The sequence below is a fragment of the Brassica rapa genome, chromosome A10 (assembly GCF_000309985.2).
Source record: "Brassica rapa cultivar Chiifu-401-42 chromosome A10, CAAS_Brap_v3.01, whole genome shotgun sequence".
Classification (NCBI taxonomy): Eukaryota; Viridiplantae; Streptophyta; class Magnoliopsida; order Brassicales; family Brassicaceae; genus Brassica; species Brassica rapa.
This window is the reverse complement of record NC_024804.2, coordinates 12,237,518-12,253,949: the sequence shown is the minus strand read 5'-3', so window position 1 is coordinate 12,253,949 and position 16,432 is coordinate 12,237,518. Positions and strand designations below refer to the sequence as shown.

The 16,432-nt window shown below is 39.6% G+C and overlaps 3 protein-coding genes across 3 annotated transcripts; all 3 read left to right on the top strand.

Moving 5' to 3' along the window:
- Nucleotides 1–3,210: 3,210 nt before the first annotated feature.
- LOC103845194 (bifunctional dethiobiotin synthetase/7,8-diamino-pelargonic acid aminotransferase, mitochondrial) lies at nt 3,211–7,649 on the top strand. Its single transcript, XM_009122029.3, has 14 exons — nt 3,211–4,023; nt 4,196–4,366; nt 4,448–4,709; nt 4,840–4,920; nt 5,049–5,169; nt 5,235–5,383; nt 5,596–5,690; nt 5,959–6,071; nt 6,162–6,308; nt 6,400–6,533; nt 6,633–6,764; nt 6,859–6,993; nt 7,151–7,263; nt 7,361–7,649. Exons 1-14 carry the CDS (start codon nt 3,332–3,334, stop codon nt 7,533–7,535), a joined length of 2,520 nt encoding a protein of 839 aa, XP_009120277.1. The 5' UTR covers nt 3,211–3,331; the 3' UTR covers nt 7,536–7,649.
- A 296-nt stretch (nt 7,650–7,945) lies between these two features.
- Nucleotides 7,946–11,579, top strand: LOC103845193 (calmodulin-binding protein 60 B). Its single transcript, XM_009122028.3, has 9 exons — nt 7,946–8,189; nt 8,314–8,475; nt 8,563–8,638; nt 8,837–8,895; nt 8,989–9,500; nt 9,594–9,754; nt 9,855–10,058; nt 10,257–10,485; nt 10,560–11,579. Exons 2-9 carry the CDS (start codon nt 8,372–8,374, stop codon nt 11,177–11,179), a joined length of 1,965 nt encoding a protein of 654 aa, XP_009120276.1. The 5' UTR covers nt 7,946–8,189; nt 8,314–8,371; the 3' UTR covers nt 11,180–11,579.
- Nucleotides 11,580–12,610: 1,031 nt separating this feature from the next.
- Nucleotides 12,611–16,097, top strand: LOC103845191 (xyloglucan endotransglucosylase/hydrolase protein 22). Its single transcript, XM_009122024.3, has 3 exons — nt 12,611–12,796; nt 15,165–15,301; nt 15,380–16,097. The coding sequence occupies exons 1-3, from the start codon at nt 12,673–12,675 to the stop codon at nt 15,968–15,970; spliced, it is 852 nt and encodes a 283-aa protein (XP_009120272.1). The 5' UTR covers nt 12,611–12,672; the 3' UTR covers nt 15,971–16,097.
- Nucleotides 16,098–16,432: the final 335 nt, after the last annotated feature.

Below are 16,432 nucleotides of genomic sequence, written 5' to 3'. Positions count from 1 at the left end.
CTTGTGAGAGAGATTGAGAACCAATGTGGTATGCTTCTATGGCATCTCGGTGGAGCCATTCTTGCTGTTTTCCGCCTATTTTTAAAGAGTCTCAGGACTTCTCATGCTCTTCCTATTCCAAATGAAAGCTCTATGTTGACGAATTCGTTGTACCTATTGAGACCTTTTCAATGTCTTGTGGTCGGATTAGGGAGCCATTTATTCCACATGCGTTAGAGCCGAGTATCCCCATTGTAAACTGTATGTGTCATTGTCTCTTGTTGCTTTGGAGGCTCTCTATCCCGTCTGGTTTTAGGATCTTGGGTATGTCAGAGTTTCTTCGTTTCGTTGGCCGATACATGCCTTGCCAAACCTCCTCTATGTGTCGCTTTATGGAGTAGCTTTTGGTCATAATCTTCGTCTTTGCTTTGTCCCTAAGCCTAATCCCTTTGTCTTGCAGGTTTTCACTGGCGAATTAAGTTTGGGCTTTGGTTTTGGAAACTAATTGATGTTGTAGCTCTGTTGCTCTGTAGTTTAAGTTGTTTTACTATTTGAAAATAGCTTAGACATACTTTAAGAGCGTAATAATTTTTTCTTTTCTTTTTTGAGGTTTTTATGTTCAATCTTACTTCTGAAGCAGACTTGATACAAATAATTTATGACAAACTTTCATTCAGAGTTATGATATTCACATATTTAGTAAAAAAAAAGGAAAAAACATCACTTAGTGCACTAGGTATTCTATCTTCAGTTTCGGTAATGCTAACGGATTGAAAACAGTAACATACTTATATGTTATAAACTAAGCTTCGATATTCGGTGGTTCTGTGGGATTCAGTTTGGTTGGTTCAGATTTTCGGTATTATACTTATAAGTTCCATTTGGATTTTACTAATTTATGGGTCGGGTTCGGTTCAGTTCCTTTCGGATCCGGTTTGCATCAAATTATAACCAATGTCTGAAACCGCCAAAAAATATTTTGAGACAATTAGCTAGATATATCAATTTTGGACCAAAATTAGCAAAATACCTCATTCACTAGATAAAATCAAAAAGTTATGTAGCTTATTTTCAACTCTGTTGAAAATGCCCCCCATCACTAGCCACGTTAGGAAATAGAGGAATGATAAACAATCTTTGCAAATCTTAAAGTACAGTATCATACACTGCTGGACTACTATTAGGTCTAGGGTATGATGCTTTTAAGCCACATGTTTTCAATTGCTCTTCCCATATACCAATGAAAAATACTCTAAGATTTACATGATATCAGCAGTTTATTGTAGTAGTTGAGGAAGTGAAGTTTACATATGTAAAATCTATGTAATCCTATTAGGTGTTAAACATATGTATATCACGCATTTAAAAGTGGTACGTCTAAATCGTGAACCCCACTTTTTAGAGTAATTTATTGGCATTTACCAAGAATTTGATCATGTATAGAGGGGTTTTTATTAGGTATTAAACATATTGAACATCTGGAGAGCCTCCTATTAGATTCCTATCTGAAAATAGTTTATGTTAGAGTCTATGTAGTCTTATTAGGTGCTAAATATATGTGTTATTGCACATTTGGAGGTGATACGCCTAAGTTGTGAACCCCATTTTTTAGAGTAATAAAAGCTAATGATATTTACCAAGAATTTGAACATGTATGGAAAGCTTCCTATGAGGTGTTAAACATATGGAACATATAGAGAGCTTCCTATTAGCTTTGTATTTAGAAATTGTTCATGTTAAAGTCTATGTAGTCCTATTAGGTGTTCAACATATGTGTTATCACACATCTAGAGGTGTTACGTCTAAGTTGTGAACCCTATTTTTTAGAGAAGTAAAAACTAATAACATTCACCAAGAATTTGATCAAGTACGGAGAGCTTCATGTTAGACGTTAAACATATGGAACACATGAAAAACTTCGTATTAGCTTCCTATTTGGAAATTGTTCATGTTAGAGTATATGCAGTCCTATTAGGTGTTAAACATATGTGTTATCACACATTTAGAGGTGATACGTCTAAGTTAGGAACCCCACTTTTTAGAGTAATAAAAGCTAATGACATTCACCAAGAATTTAATCATATATGAAAAGCTTCATGTTACGTGTTAAACATATGGAACACGTGAAGAGCTTCATATTATTTGTAAATTGTTCATGTTAGAGTCTATGTAGTCCTATTAGGTGTTAAACATATGTGTTACGCGTAACTTGGGAACTCCACTTTTTAGTGTATGGGAACTCCACTTTTTAGTGTAAAAAAGCCAATAATATTTACTAACAATTTCGTCAGTTATGTCTGGATTTTGTTATGCGGGATCACCTTGGGAGGCATGTGTCGTCACTATTTTAGATGCTACATATGTTATTAACATGTAGTTGTAAGTGTTAGAGATTAAGATTACAATATACTTAGATTATACATGTACACATCCGGTTAAAAGAAGCATTAGACTATTGATAATTATGGGGTAAGCTTCTAATAAAAAAGTTGCAATATAATCTCGGGGTCAGAATAAACAATACCAAATAACAACTAAAAAATAAAATAGATTCATCAATGATTTCTCAGATGGTGGATTTTCCACATGATACTGTTAGCAAATAACCTTCGGGATCAAAAGCTTCAAGAATGGATTTTGATTCTCTTTTGTTTGTGGTATGTTTTTATTCTTTGACTAATAAATTCTACACCGTAGTGAACATGTGCCCCGACAGCTGAATTGCTTCCATCTTGCATAAAAAGAAACCCTGTTATGTTAATATGATAAAGCTCTGTGTAATATATTAGTTTCATCAAGATTTAGTTTAACGCATTAACATTTTAAAGATGTACTAAGCTTAAAACTTACTGTAATTGGGTCTTTTGAGTCTTCTCAACGCTTCAACAACTCTCGTTGGAATGGTAAAAATAATTTTTTTCCGTATCTCTAGCTTTTGAAATTTTTTTTTTCTTTTTATATATCAGAACATAAATAAAAATAATGGTGATACAGAGAATAAATTAGAAAATCATCTTAAATTTTTGCTATGGACAATAGAAGATAACAATTCTGACACCATATATTGAGTGACATCTTTAGCTGATATCTATAAAAAGCTAGCTTGGTATGATAAATTCTAGAATATAAGAAAATGAGTAGTTCCCAATACAGTGAACGGATAGTTACCCAAATATATTTATATTGACCCTAGTTTCTCAAATATTTTTAAAAGTAAATGTTTTTGAAAAAATCGTGTATACCGAACCAGACCACAGAATTATATGTCCACCCTAGTTTTGATTCCGCGAGGGGAGCCGTAAAAACAACGAAAGAGTTTAGCTCCTTCCTCTCCTCTCCCCGCTTCCCACCGATGATGTCGCCGGTAACAGCCACACTCCTCCGCCACCGTCTCCGCCACTTACGCCACCACCACATCAGGCTCAACTCCACCGCTGTTCCTTCTCATTTCAATCTCCCTCTCAACCACCCTACCTACTTAATCTGGTCGGCCAACACTTCCCTCGGCAAAACCCTCGTCTCCACCGGCATCGCCTCCTCCTTCCTCCTCCACCAACCTTCCTCCTCTCCCCCCGCAGCACATTCCTCAAAACTCCTCTACTTGAAACCTATCCAAACCGGCTTCCCTTCCGACTCCGACTCTCGCTTCGTCTTCTCCAAGCTCGACTCCCTCTCCCTCCGTTGCCGGATTCCTCTCTCCGTCTCCAACTCCGTCCTCCGTTCCTCGCTCCCCGTAGCGGAATCTATGAGACGGAATATCAAAGTCAGCGAGAGTGGGATGTGCGATTTGAATTTCAGGGAGGAGAAGACTGTCACCGGCGCGCCGGAGCTTCTGTGCAAGACGCTGTACGCTTGGGAGGCGGCTATCTCTCCGCATTTGGCGGCGGAGAGGGAACACGCAACGGTTGAGGACTCCGTCGTGTTAAAGATGGTGGAGCAAGAGATGGAATGTGGAAGTAAAGCAAATGTTCTATGTTTGGTGGAAACCGCCGGTGGAGTTGCTAGTCCGGGGCCATCGGGGACTCTTCAGTGCGATCTCTACAGGTTAACACTTTATCTTCTTCTCCTACGGCGCCTAATAGTAACAAAAATCTCTATGTATATGTTTTTGTTATTATTAGAACCACACCGCAGTTATTCTTCTGCAGTCTGTTACCATTCGGACTCATAGAAGGAGATAAATTTGGTTAATATCTTTTTTTTTTTTGAACTTTAGGCCTTTTAGATTACCGGGGATTCTCGTTGGAGACGGTAGGCTCGGTGGTATCTCCGGGACTATTGCTGCTTATGAGAGTCTAAAACTTCGAGGATACGACGTTGCTGCTGTCGTTTTTGAGGATCATGGACTTGTTAATGAAGTTCCGTTAAATTCGTATCTAAGAAACAAGTTGGTGCCTTTACTTGTTTAGTTGCTTTCAGTTTCCCTTTCACGGTTTTTTATTCTTGTTTGTACATGTTTGGATTGTAGGGTGCCTGTGCTTGTGCTCCCACCTGTTCCCAAGGACCCTTCAGATGATCTTATTGAATGGTTTGTTGAATCCGATGGTGTGTTTAAGGCTTTGAAGGAGGTAATGGTATCAGTTTATTTGGAGAGAGTGGATAGATTAAACGGCATGGCGAAGCAAGCAGGGGAGGTTTTCTGGTGGCCGTTTACTCAGCATAAACTTGTGCCTGAAGACAATGTGACGGTTATAGACTCCCGATGTGGTGAAAACTTTTCAGTATTCAAGGTTTGTATGAGAAGATCCTTTAATTTTGTAATTAGAAGAGTCCTAATCAAACTGGTAGCTTTATTGTTTCAGATATGTGCATCTAGAATTTGCTGCAAGTAATGAGACGTGTGACTTTCTTCATTTTCAGGCTTCCGATAACAATTCTATTACCCAGCAATTTGACGCTTGTGCAAGCTGGTGGACACAGGGGCCAGATCCTGCTTTCCAGGTCATCTGTGGCCACTGTTCTCTAAGTTTTATGATAACTATCATTCCCTATCGTAAATCTTAATGCTTATCTTTCGTTGTGGTGAATCTTCTGAAGTTTATTTTGAATATTTGTTTAGGCTGTTTCAGGCTGAGCTTGCTAGAGAGATGGGTTACACTGCTGCTAGGTTCGGGCATGTTATGTTCCCTGAGAATGTATATGAACCTGCCTTGAAATGTGCTGAGCTCTTATTAGATGGAGTGGGAAAAGGTTTTTAAACTTGTTCTGTCACATTGTTTCACTTGTGGGAAGAGCTAATTAGTTTTTGCATGCAGGCTGGGCTTCTCGAGTATACTTCTCGGATAATGGATCCACAGCAATCGAAATTGCCCTGAAGATGGCATTTCGTAAGTTCTGTGTTGATCATGAGACCCTATTGGGTCTTTCTGAGGATGCGGAAGAGAAGAAGCATGTTGATGTTAAGGTACAATCATCTTGCTAGTGCTCAACGATACTAAGACACTTTACTGTACCTGTTACTGAACAATTGTTGCCACTGTGATGCTTACTAAGATTCAAGGTTTGCCCCTTTCGTGGCAGCTCAACTTCTTACATATGCATGTTTATCTTCATTTATGTGGTTTTGTCATTTGTCTTTTAGGTTCTAAAGTTAAATTTTGATGTGTTCTAATATAGGTCCTAGCTCTTCGAGGGTCTTACCATGGGGATACTTTAGGAGCGATGGAAGCACAAGCACCATCACCTTACACAGGCTTTCTCCAGCAGCCATGGTAATGAATTTATTATTGTCGTCATGATTCTTACTTGACCATTTCTGTAGAATTTTGCTTCCAATATTCTTAAGCATCTTCTGCATAGCAACCATCCCATACTGTTGCTTAGATAGAGGTGTCATCCCTTATGGATGAATCAGATTACATCTGTAAACTCAGCTTCTTTTTTTCCATATCTTACGCACCCACCAGAATTGTCTTCTGCAAGTATTAATAATATTATCCACTTATTCTCAGCTTTCCCTGCTTATCTATTGCATTGTAGGTATACTGGAAGAGGCATGTTTCTGGACCCTCCTACTGTCTTTATCTCCAACGGAGCATGGAATCTCTCTCTCCCTGAAAGTTTTCCTCAAACTGCTTCGGAAGAATCTGGAAGTAAAAACACCCTTTCTTCCTTATGTCATCCAACAGTTCCTATTATTTTCCCTTTAGCTGTATAACTTAGTACTGCCGAACTCTTAACAGCCTTCACCACTCGTGATGAGATATTTGACAAGAGTAGAGACACATCGGTTCTTGCGACAATCTATTCAGCATACGTGTCAGAGCAGTTACAAGAGTATTCCAAAAGTTCACAATCCGCCCACGTTGGAGCACTGATAATAGAACCAGGTATGTTAGTATGTTCATCAGTATGAATTTAAATAGTTCAGTAAGGTTTAGCATCCCTGGTCTTTAATGAATGTGGCAATTTTATCGTTAGTGATTCATGGTGCTGGGGGAATGCACATGGTTGATCCGCTTTTCCAACGAGTTCTGGTCAATGAGTGCCGTAATAGAAAAATTCCAGTAATTTTCGATGAAGTGTTCACAGGTTTCTGGCGTCTTGGAGTAGAGGTAGTTACTGTTACTTGATTTGATGTCATTTTGTTATAGATTTTCTATTACCATATTCCCTTTAACATTCTGCTGACAAGTGACCATGAATTTACCTAGACTACTGCTGACCTTCTCGGTTGCAAACCGGACATAGCTTGCTTCGCCAAATTGCTGACTGGTGGAATGATTCCATTGGCTGTCACTCTTGCAACAGATGCCGTGTTCGATTCATTTTCTGGAGATTCAAAGGTAATAAAACGAAAGTTGAAGAAGGCTCGCTCTTATCAAAAGCTGATTTTGATCCTTGCTTGAAGCCATCTAACTTTCTTTATTGGTTGTATAGCTTAAAGCCCTGCTTCATGGTCACTCATACTCAGCTCATGCTATGGGTTGCGCAACAGCAGCTAAAGCTATAGAATGGTTCAAAGATCCAGAGACTAACCATAACATCGATTCACAAAGAGGAACCTTAAGAGAGGTACTAGGACATTCCTATTCTTTAATTAACATAATATTACTTGAAATCTTGACACAAAGTATGGCATATGATAAAAATATGTAGTCAATAGCAACATCTTTAAATGGTTTTTGCTAAAATAAATGGTTCTTGATCGTACGCGTTTTTTGTTTTGCAGCTGTGGGACGAAGAACTGGTGCTACAAATATCATCCCACTGTGCAGTTGAAAGGGTGGTTGTATTAGGAACCGTTTTCGCTCTAGAACTTAAAGTAGATGCTTCCAATTCCGGGTAAGCTATCAAATGACATTATATCCTTGTTCTCTTGAAACTGTTTATGTTATCCTCGTTGTATTGAACAATCCTACATTGGCATGTCTCATCTCAGGTATGCTTCCTTGTACGCAAAGTCCCTTCTAGAGATGCTCCGGGAAGACGGTATTTTCATGCGTCCTCTGGGAAACGTTGTATACCTCATGTGTGGCCCTTGCACATCTCCGGAGATTTGCCACCGGTTGCTCACTAAACTTCACAAAAGGCTCGGAGAATTCAATAGAGCATGAAAACCCAAAACACACTCTCCATGTTAGCTCTTTGTTGTATTATTAATCACACCTTTACTACTTTGTCAACATACTCCGTATTTGTTTCAAATTAAAGTACTTTTGGACTTGGGAGTCTGAAATATTTAGTGGTAGGTAGATTTAGATCATCACGAGATGTATGGTTTATGGAAATTAAATAATTTTATAATCGAAAAAGCTAAATACACACAGTGATATAAACAAAATTATCTTATGATACTTCTTTGGTCGACATAAGAAAAAAGTGGCTTTGGGAAAAGTGTACAACCTTAAAGGCCGTAAATGCAATCTGCGGCTGCGATCGAATTGGACAAGGGGTGGTGAATAATGAAACACTATTACACAACGTTTTTGTTTTAATTGAAAACGACAACAATAGCTATCAGGTAGACCTTACCGCACCGGATTAAAGCCCAGTAGAGACCAGTGCCAAAGCTCCCAATGAGTCGCCATAGTTGACTTAGACAGAGATTAACCCCAAAAAGAATCCCAAATCATCGATCGAGAGAGAGAGAGAAGAAGACCAAAACGAGGAGACTAAAAACCACTTCCTTCCGTTGCTCACTACTAATCGTGACGCCGACGGTTATAAATCGGGGAGATACTCTCTGATTTCGCCGTCTCGATCAACAGGTACTTCCTTCTTCACGTGTCTCTCTTCGTCTCTTCACTTGTGATCTCAGACGTTCGAAGGGTGTTTTGATTTAATAGACTTTCGATATTGTAATGGTGTGGTTGCTTGTATGTGATTTTGCAGATCTAGGAAGTTATTGTTGTGTGTGGAGAAATGAACAAGTAGAATAGAATAGAATAGAATGGATAGAGGTAATGACAACATGAATAGAAATAAAAGGAGTTTGGATGGTAACAACGGTGATGATGGTGATCAGCCTGAGCGAAAACGTCCTGCTCTTGCTAGGTTCTTTCTCCTCCTTTACTTCCCGTTATTTTTTCAGAAAGTTTCTAACTTTGTGTGTGTTTTTTTTTTTTTTTACTGTTGTGGCAGTGTGATTGTAGAGGCTCTCAAAGTAGACAGTTTGCAGAAGCTTTGCTCTTCTTTGGAACCTATTCTCCGCCGAGTTGTAAGATCTCTTCCTCTTCTGGGGATCATTTACTCTGCTTTTACGTGTGTGCACTATTCGTAACTCTTGTCACTCAATACTATGGATCTGTATTAACACTTTCACAGCCCAGAAATGGGGATTCTTTGTTTTATGTCCGGTGCTTAGAAATGAGCTATTCTTTGTTAAAAGCGTTAATGTAGGATTCTTTTTGAGCAGGTCAGTGAGGAAGTGGAACGTGCTTTGGCCAAATTAGGACCTGCTAGGCTTACTGGAAGGTTAAATCGAAAACTGCTCATCATTGTATCTTTAGTAACATTCTTTTTCAACGTTAAGTAACAGTTACACTGAGGTTTGTTATTGGTTTGCAGTTCTGGGTCTGTGTCTGGGTCTTCTCCAAAGCGAATTGAAGGTCCGGATGGCCGGAACTTACGGTTACAGTTCAGGTCTAGGTTATCTCTCCCCTTATTCACAGGAGGAAGAGTTGAAGGAGAGCAGGGTGCTGCAATCCATGTCGTCTTGATTGATGCCAACACTGGGCGCGCCGTGGTATATGGTCCAGAGGCTTCTGCAAAGCTTGAGGTTGTTGTCCTTGAGGGTGACTTCAACAACGAAGATGATGAAGGCTGGACACAGGAAGAATTCGAAAGCCATGTCGTGAAAGAGCGTCAAGGAAAGAGACCGTTGCTGACTGGAGATTTGTATGTTACTCTCAAGGAAGGGGTTGGAACTTTGGGCGAGCTGGTTTTCACCGATAACTCGAGTTGGATTCGGAGTAGGAAGTTCAGGCTTGGTTTAAGGGTTTCTTCTGGGTGTTGTGATGGCATGCGCATACGTGAGGCAAAGACTGAAGCTTTCATTGTTAAAGATCACAGGGGCGAATGTATGATCTTAAAAGTTTCTACTTCTATTTGTTCTCAGTGTACGGTATGGTGTTTACTTCTTTTAGTTTGATTCACATTTTGTTTATGTGCAGTGTACAAGAAGCATTATCCTCCTGCTCTGAATGATGACGTGTGGAGACTGGAGAAGATTGGTAAGGATGGTGCATTCCATAAGAAGCTAAACGCTGCAAGAATATTCACTGTAGAAGACTTTCTGAGAACAATGGTCAGAGATTCTGCAAAATTACGTACTGTAAGTGCTTTTATTGTCAATTTTTGTGCGCGTGAAAGATACTATTCGTTGAGTTTATATAAAGCCATGGATAATTTTATATGTATCCTTGTTTATATAGATTCTCGGAAGTGGAATGTCAAACAAAATGTGGGATGCACTAGTAGAGCACGCGAAGACGTGTGTCCTGAGCGGTAAGCTTTATATCTACTATGCTGAGGATTCGAGGAATGTCGGCGTTGTGTTCAATAATATCTATGAGCTAAGTGGTCTCATATCCGGGGACCAATACTACTCTGCTGATTCACTTACTGAAAGCCAAAAGGTTTGCTGCATGTTCCTTTCTCTTGAAACACCCTTTATTTAAACTGCAACTTATGGTCTAGTTAAGCTATGATTCACAACTATCTTCTGTATTGATTCAATGTTAATTAGCTGTGTTTGAACTGCATTCTTTCAAAGTCACTGAAGGGAGAGATATATAACAAATTTCAATTCTGTTTTTCACTTCTGTGTTCTGAAGGTATATGTTGATGGGCTGGTGAAGAAAGCATATGACAACTGGAACTTAGTCATAGAGTATGATGGAAAATCTCTCATAGACATGAAGCAGCCTCAGAGATTGGGTATTACTCAAGCTGATGAAGCTAATTACTCAACTGCTGCCATTAACCATCCAATGCAGATGGCAGGGCAATCATCCTCAGTGCCAGCTAATCAACCTCCAGTGCTTTCAGATTTTGCTATTGGAGGTTTGTGAATTGCTGTCACTCCCATAAAAATTGTGTTACTGTACTAAATCTTATAAGTTTGTTCAATTCTGCAGGGTATGATCAAACTATGGCGACAAGGTATCCTCCGTATCCCCAGCTTCTAGTCTCCAACCCGAGAGCACAGTTTGAGGTTGCTTCAGGCGGAACAGCGCAGGATCAGCTCATGGGAAATCTACATCAGGGTCAAAGCTCCATGAACAATCAAAACATGAACGGTATGCTTGCTCTCGGTCCTCCACAGGCATCCACGAGTGGGTACCAAAACATCAACTCTTCTTCAGTCCAACAGGCAAATCTCAATCCTTTTGAAGACTGGTCGAACCACCGCGAGAGAGGAGCGGAAGAGTTCTTCTCAGAGGAAGAGATCCGTCTGAGAAGCCACGAAATGCTGGAGAACGAGGACATGCAACAGTTCCTCCGCCTATTCAGCATGGGAGGAGGAGGGGGAGGAGGTAATGGCTCTGCTTCACATTTGCAGGAAGATGGGTATACTTTCCCGTCGTTTCTACACACGCCTATGCAAGGTTATGATGAAGACCGTGGTCGATCAGGCAGAGCTGTTGTTGGGTGGCTTAAGATAAAGGCAGCAATGAGATGGGGTTTCTTCATCAGGAGGAAAGCTGCTGAGAGGCGTGCACAGATTGTAGAGCTGGATGATGATGACGAAGAATAGTCTGGTCCTTCTTCATCATGATCGTATCATACCTTCATGATGATGGTAACAACACTACTGACTCAAAACAGTGTTTACCAACTGGAAACTGAATCTTGAAGGCCACAAGGCAGCAGCAGCGCGAATGGAGGTGAAGTGACACAGGTATTGTATAAAAGGAGTGTACAGATAGATTCAGTGGATGTGTTGTGTTTATGAAGCAGGAGACTTCTAATATGTTTGATCGACTCATTTAGACAGTAGCATTCTTAAGAACTGATTTTGCAGTCTTAACAAGTAGAATCTATGTCTTTTTTTCTTCTTTTTTTGATTCTCAAGTAGACTTGTGTTCCACTAAAGACCAGTGTTATGTTTCTATGATTCGTGCTTGATTATTAGTTGGTTGTGTTCTGGGAATTTTTAACCATCTGACCAGGATTTTTAATGGTAATAATTAACACATTTGATGACTAAAAATTTAGTTTAGATTTATTTGGATTTTGGGAGGTAGATTTGATCTAATTTCGTTCACAGGAACAGACATTTGATCTAATTTAGCCACTAGGAGTCTTGGACCAAGAAACTTCCAGACCACGACCGCTACATCAACTTGAGTGTCTGCTTAGCTGTCCCTGACTGACTATGTCACTACATCCAACATTTGAGTCAGTCAAATTAATAATTTTACCCAACAACTACCTTATCCCTTCAACGTGTTCCTCTTCTTCATCTTGCTTAAAATTTTAATTTAAATTTAAAAATAAAAACTTTAAATATAGTTCGATCTTCATATTTTCTTAAAACTACTCTAAATTTGTTGTGGCATTGAAAATAAATACGCAAATTAAATAAGTTTCAATTTCGTCTACAGTAAGTTATATATATCCCTACCCCAAAATAGTACATGTAACAAAATCAAGATAGTCATGATTTATGAACCATGGTTGTGTAATTGGTAAAAAAGAAAAATTTAGAATCACCAATTAAAACCTAGAACTCATAAATCTACCTTATCCTAGTTACGTTTTCTTTTTGTCAGCATTCTAATGAACTTTCTTAAAACAAACATATTGTTATTTCTTTTGGATTAACAGAATCTCTTGGTTCTATTAGAGGAAAACTCTTTACCTATCAAAGTCGGTCCAAGCCGGTGGTAACGTATTGAACTTCTCTTTTTATAGCAAAACTCCCAAATCCAATAAAATAATCTGACACAAAAAACCCTTAAATGTAAAATTTATTATCAGATAATAAAAAGAAACATTATTTAAAAAACCGCGTGAGCTCCAAAGCCAATTTTAAACACAGCTTTTACTACAAAGATGGCCCAACCCCAGCTGTTGCCTTAAACACGGCTTCGTCTTTCACCATATGAACCTTCCTCTTTCGAACCTCCTCTCAAATCTCAAACCTTTACTACTACTATATATACATCCATCCATCCATAAACCCTCAAACATCACATTCTAAAAATCCAATACAAGAACACAAGAAACATAGATAAATCTCTCAAAATGGCACACAGTTACTTCCTTCCTCTGTTTATTTCTCTTATAGTCATCTCCTCTGTTTCAGCTAATTTCCAAAGAGACGTTGAGATCACATGGGGAGATGGACGTGGACAGATCAAAAACAATGGAGAGCTTCTCACTTTTTTTTTTTTTTTTTTTTTTTTTTTTTTTTTTTTTTTTTTTTACTTTTATTTGAAAAGACGGTTACATAGTAGGCTATGACTGAAGTCATACAGTTTCAAGAGAAGATTGTAACATGCAATAAACATAGTTAAACAAGAGACTACCAAAGCATTACTTTGGTTGACTTTAGAGAGGGGTAAAAGTCGCTTCTACCGTAGTTTCCCACGATTTCCACGTCCTCTATTTCCTCGCCCGCGAGACGAGGATTGCAATTGCCATTCCATACCTTTTGCCGAGGGTTTAACAGGTCTTTCACGAAGGAGTCTTTTCCCCAAAGGTGTCAAAATGTCTATTGGACCAGAACTTTCATCCAAATCCAATTGATATTCTTCTTCTCCTTCTAAGGAAGTTAAAGAGGCAAACTGATTTGAGCCCAAATCAATCTCCTGCATTCTGATACTTTCCTTGCTAACCTCGGTTGAGGTTTGAGTGATGGAAGACTCTATATGTTGCTTTGTTGGGGCAGACTCCGTAGGGGAAGACTCAATTGTTTCATTGACACAAATAACTGTTGGTGACTCGTACAAGTTCTCTAGCACTGAAACAGTAGCTAAAGAAACTAGATCATCCACATCAGTAGAATTAATCTTGTCGATCACCTCATCACAAATGCAAGATGTATCTTCTTTTGGTGTAGCTGGCTTATCTGAAACAGGAGCATGCGAAATATATTGCTGAGAGTTAGATGCTTGTACCGTTGCCATTGACATAGCTTCTTTAATTTGAGAAGGGATTGGAATATCTGAAAGTGTTGCATCTCTTTTAGCCACAGCAGCTTCCTGTGATGTTTCTGAAGAGACCTCAATGACCTTCTGAATATTCATTTCGGGTGGTGAAGCATCAGCAGATGCAAAGACATGGGCGACTACTGAATCCTTTCTCTTAGTAGCTGGTGTAGCTGCCTTAAGACCAGAAATAGACAAACATCTCCTTGATTTATGACCAATCTGACCACATATCTCACAGGATGTAGGAAGCCAAGAGTATTCCACATCAACCAAAGAAAAGTTCCCTTGCTTATCCCAAGCAGCAACTTTCTGTGGGAAAGGTTTATCTAACTCAACTTCCACCATAATCTTAGCTTCTCCTATCATAGTTGGATCTAACCACGGTTTGTAAGATAACATTGGTTCTCCTACTCCTGAAGCAATCCATTCGATTCCTAGGATGGAATATAGAGTGCTGGGGATGTTTTTGAGCGTGACCCAAATCGGAATTGATGAAATTTCAGGAAGGGTTAAAGTTTCCGAAGAAGTCCAAGGAGCAACAAACATGAGGCAATCATCCACATGCCATAAGCTACGCTGGAGAACAAATTTTCTAGTAGATTCATCTGGGATGTGGAAGATATAAGAGAATTCACTAATCTTCCTGACGAAAATCTCACATTTTCTACCCCAAATCCTATTCAGAACAGCATACACTAACCCACCAGATGGTACCAGACAGCGGTAAAACTGTCCTATCACATATTCCCTATGGTTTTGTAAACCATGGAGTAGTACATGATCCGGAATAGTTACCTTAGGAGTGCCATCCTCCATATATTCGGGTACTGTCACGCGATGGAGATTCCTTGTTTGTGGGTTCATTCGAGCAGCCCAAGGAAACCGGGTCTTATCAGTAGGAAGCTTTACTCTTTGAGTCGAGGAAGAATCAACTCGTTTCGTTTGTTGCACAGCCTTTGTTCTGTCTACGGAAGACTGATTCTTCTTCCTACCTATATCCCTGGTTGAAAGAGCCGGCCATTCAGAGTTTTCCGCTGCAGGGCTATCAGAAAACAAAGTTGAACTTTCTGTAGCTCCAGTTATTAACAGCGGTTTAGTCCAAGCTCCTTGGAGCTGAGGCTGAGGCAAAGCAGGACCCGCGAGCACAGAAGAAGTAGCTTTTGAAATCGTGTGGCCCACCTCCGTTGATGCTTCTCCAAAAGCACAAGAAGTTGGTAAAGAAGAGTCAGGCGTGACCGTCAAAGGGACTTGAAGCTTGTCGGAGTTCAGGGTGTTAATCTTCTCCTTGCAAGAGATCCTAGTTCCTGAGTCAGAGATGATGTTGGTCTGAACCTCCACTTGATCCTCTTCACCATTAACACCTTCGATTCCGGAACGTAGAGTCTCAAGAGGCTCCATGATGAGAGATCGCCGGAGATGTGAGAGGAGTTGATCGAGAGAGTTCCCCGCCGGTAATAGCTTGGTGATTCACCGGAAGGAGGAGGCGTCAACGGCTGAGCCGACGAGAGACGAGATCGAATTAAGGTTTTAGGTTTCGCTTTCTAGGTCGCACGAAGAGGGGCGCGTGGGCGCGTTTGTACAATTGAGAGCTTCTCACTTTGTCTCTAGACAAATCATCTGGCTCTGGTTTCCAGTCCAAGAACGAGTACTTGTTCGGTAAAATCGACATGCAGATGAAACTCGTCCCTGGTAACTCCGCAGGAACAGTCACAACACTCTACGTAAGTTACATAACCACGTTTATTTTTCTTTTGTTACATTTTGAAGTTCTTGTTACTAAAATTAGTTTTTCGTTACAGTTGAAATCACCAGGAACCACATGGGACGAGATTGACTTCGAGTTCTTAGGGAACCTAAGTGGAGATCCTTACACACTTCACACAAATGTATACACACAAGGCAAAGGAGACAAAGAACAGCAGTTCAAACTCTGGTTCGACCCAACAGCTGATTTCCACACTTACACCATTCTCTGGAACCCACAACGAATCATTTTCACAGTCGATGGAACTCCCATTAGAGAATTCAAAAACATGGAATCTGTTGGTACTCTATTTCCTAAGAACCAACCAATGAGAATGTATTCCAGTCTTTGGAACGCTGATGATTGGGCCACGAGAGGTGGTTTGGTCAAAACCGATTGGTCTAAAGCTCCTTTCACTGCTTCCTACCGTGGCTTTAACCAAGAAGCTTGTGTTTGGTCAAACGGCAAGTCGTCTTGTCCTAATGGCTCGGGACAGGGGACCACTGGCTCGTGGCTGTCGCAGGAGCTTGACTCTACGGCTCAAGAAAGGATGAGATGGGTGCAGAAGAACTACATGATCTACAACTATTGCACGGATACGAAGAGATTCCCTCAAGGTCTTCCTAAAGAGTGCTTTGCTGCATAGAGAGTGAAGAGTTGAGAAAGGAACAAAATTCTACTTTTTCTTTTTGTTATTAAAAATTCTATTGATTTGTTTGTAGTGTACTTATTCGTCAAAGTAATATATTCTATTACAATATCTTTTTAACTTATTGTCTGCCTTACTTTGTGCCCTCTTCATTTGCATAATTAGGCTTATGTTTTAATCTACACTAGAGCATGATGTGCGCATCGGTACGGATGGTTAAGACATTTCTAAACATAGATTATTTCGATATTTTTAGTTTGAACTATGTAGAATCTGAATAAATTTATAATACCCGACTGAAATTTAATTTAAAATCTAAAAAAATATATTCTTGAGAAAACCGATCCGTATCCAAACGTGTACATGAGTGTCCAAATTTAAATAATTATGTAAACAACAAAAAAAATTGTTAACCGATTTGATTCTTATCAGGATCAATTTCATTCAAATACGTGAAAT

What these genes read in the sequence shown, in the direction of transcription:
- LOC103845191 (XM_009122024.3), top strand. Translation starts at nt 12,673, where the DNA reads ATGGCACACAGTTACTTCCTTCCTCTGTTTATTTCTCTTATAGTCATC. An exon ending in TGGACAGATCAAAAACAATG is followed by an intron (nt 12,797 to 15,164) that starts GAGAGCTTCTCA and finishes GTTTGTACAATT; the next exon opens with GAGAGCTTCTCACTTTGTCT. An exon ending in GAACAGTCACAACACTCTAC is followed by an intron (nt 15,302 to 15,379) that starts GTAAGTTACATA and finishes TTTTCGTTACAG; the next exon opens with TTGAAATCACCAGGAACCAC.
- LOC103845194 (XM_009122029.3), top strand. Translation starts at nt 3,332, where the DNA reads ATGATGTCGCCGGTAACAGCCACACTCCTCCGCCACCGTCTCCGCCAC. An exon ending in AATTCGTATCTAAGAAACAA is followed by an intron (nt 4,367 to 4,447) that starts GTTGGTGCCTTT and finishes TTTGGATTGTAG; the next exon opens with GGTGCCTGTGCTTGTGCTCC. An exon ending in AAAGAGGAACCTTAAGAGAG is followed by an intron (nt 6,994 to 7,150) that starts GTACTAGGACAT and finishes TTTGTTTTGCAG; the next exon opens with CTGTGGGACGAAGAACTGGT.
- LOC103845193 (XM_009122028.3), top strand. Translation starts at nt 8,372, where the DNA reads ATGGATAGAGGTAATGACAACATGAATAGAAATAAAAGGAGTTTGGAT. An exon ending in TAAAGATCACAGGGGCGAAT is followed by an intron (nt 9,501 to 9,593) that starts GTATGATCTTAA and finishes GTTTATGTGCAG; the next exon opens with TGTACAAGAAGCATTATCCT. An exon ending in CACTTACTGAAAGCCAAAAG is followed by an intron (nt 10,059 to 10,256) that starts GTTTGCTGCATG and finishes TGTGTTCTGAAG; the next exon opens with GTATATGTTGATGGGCTGGT.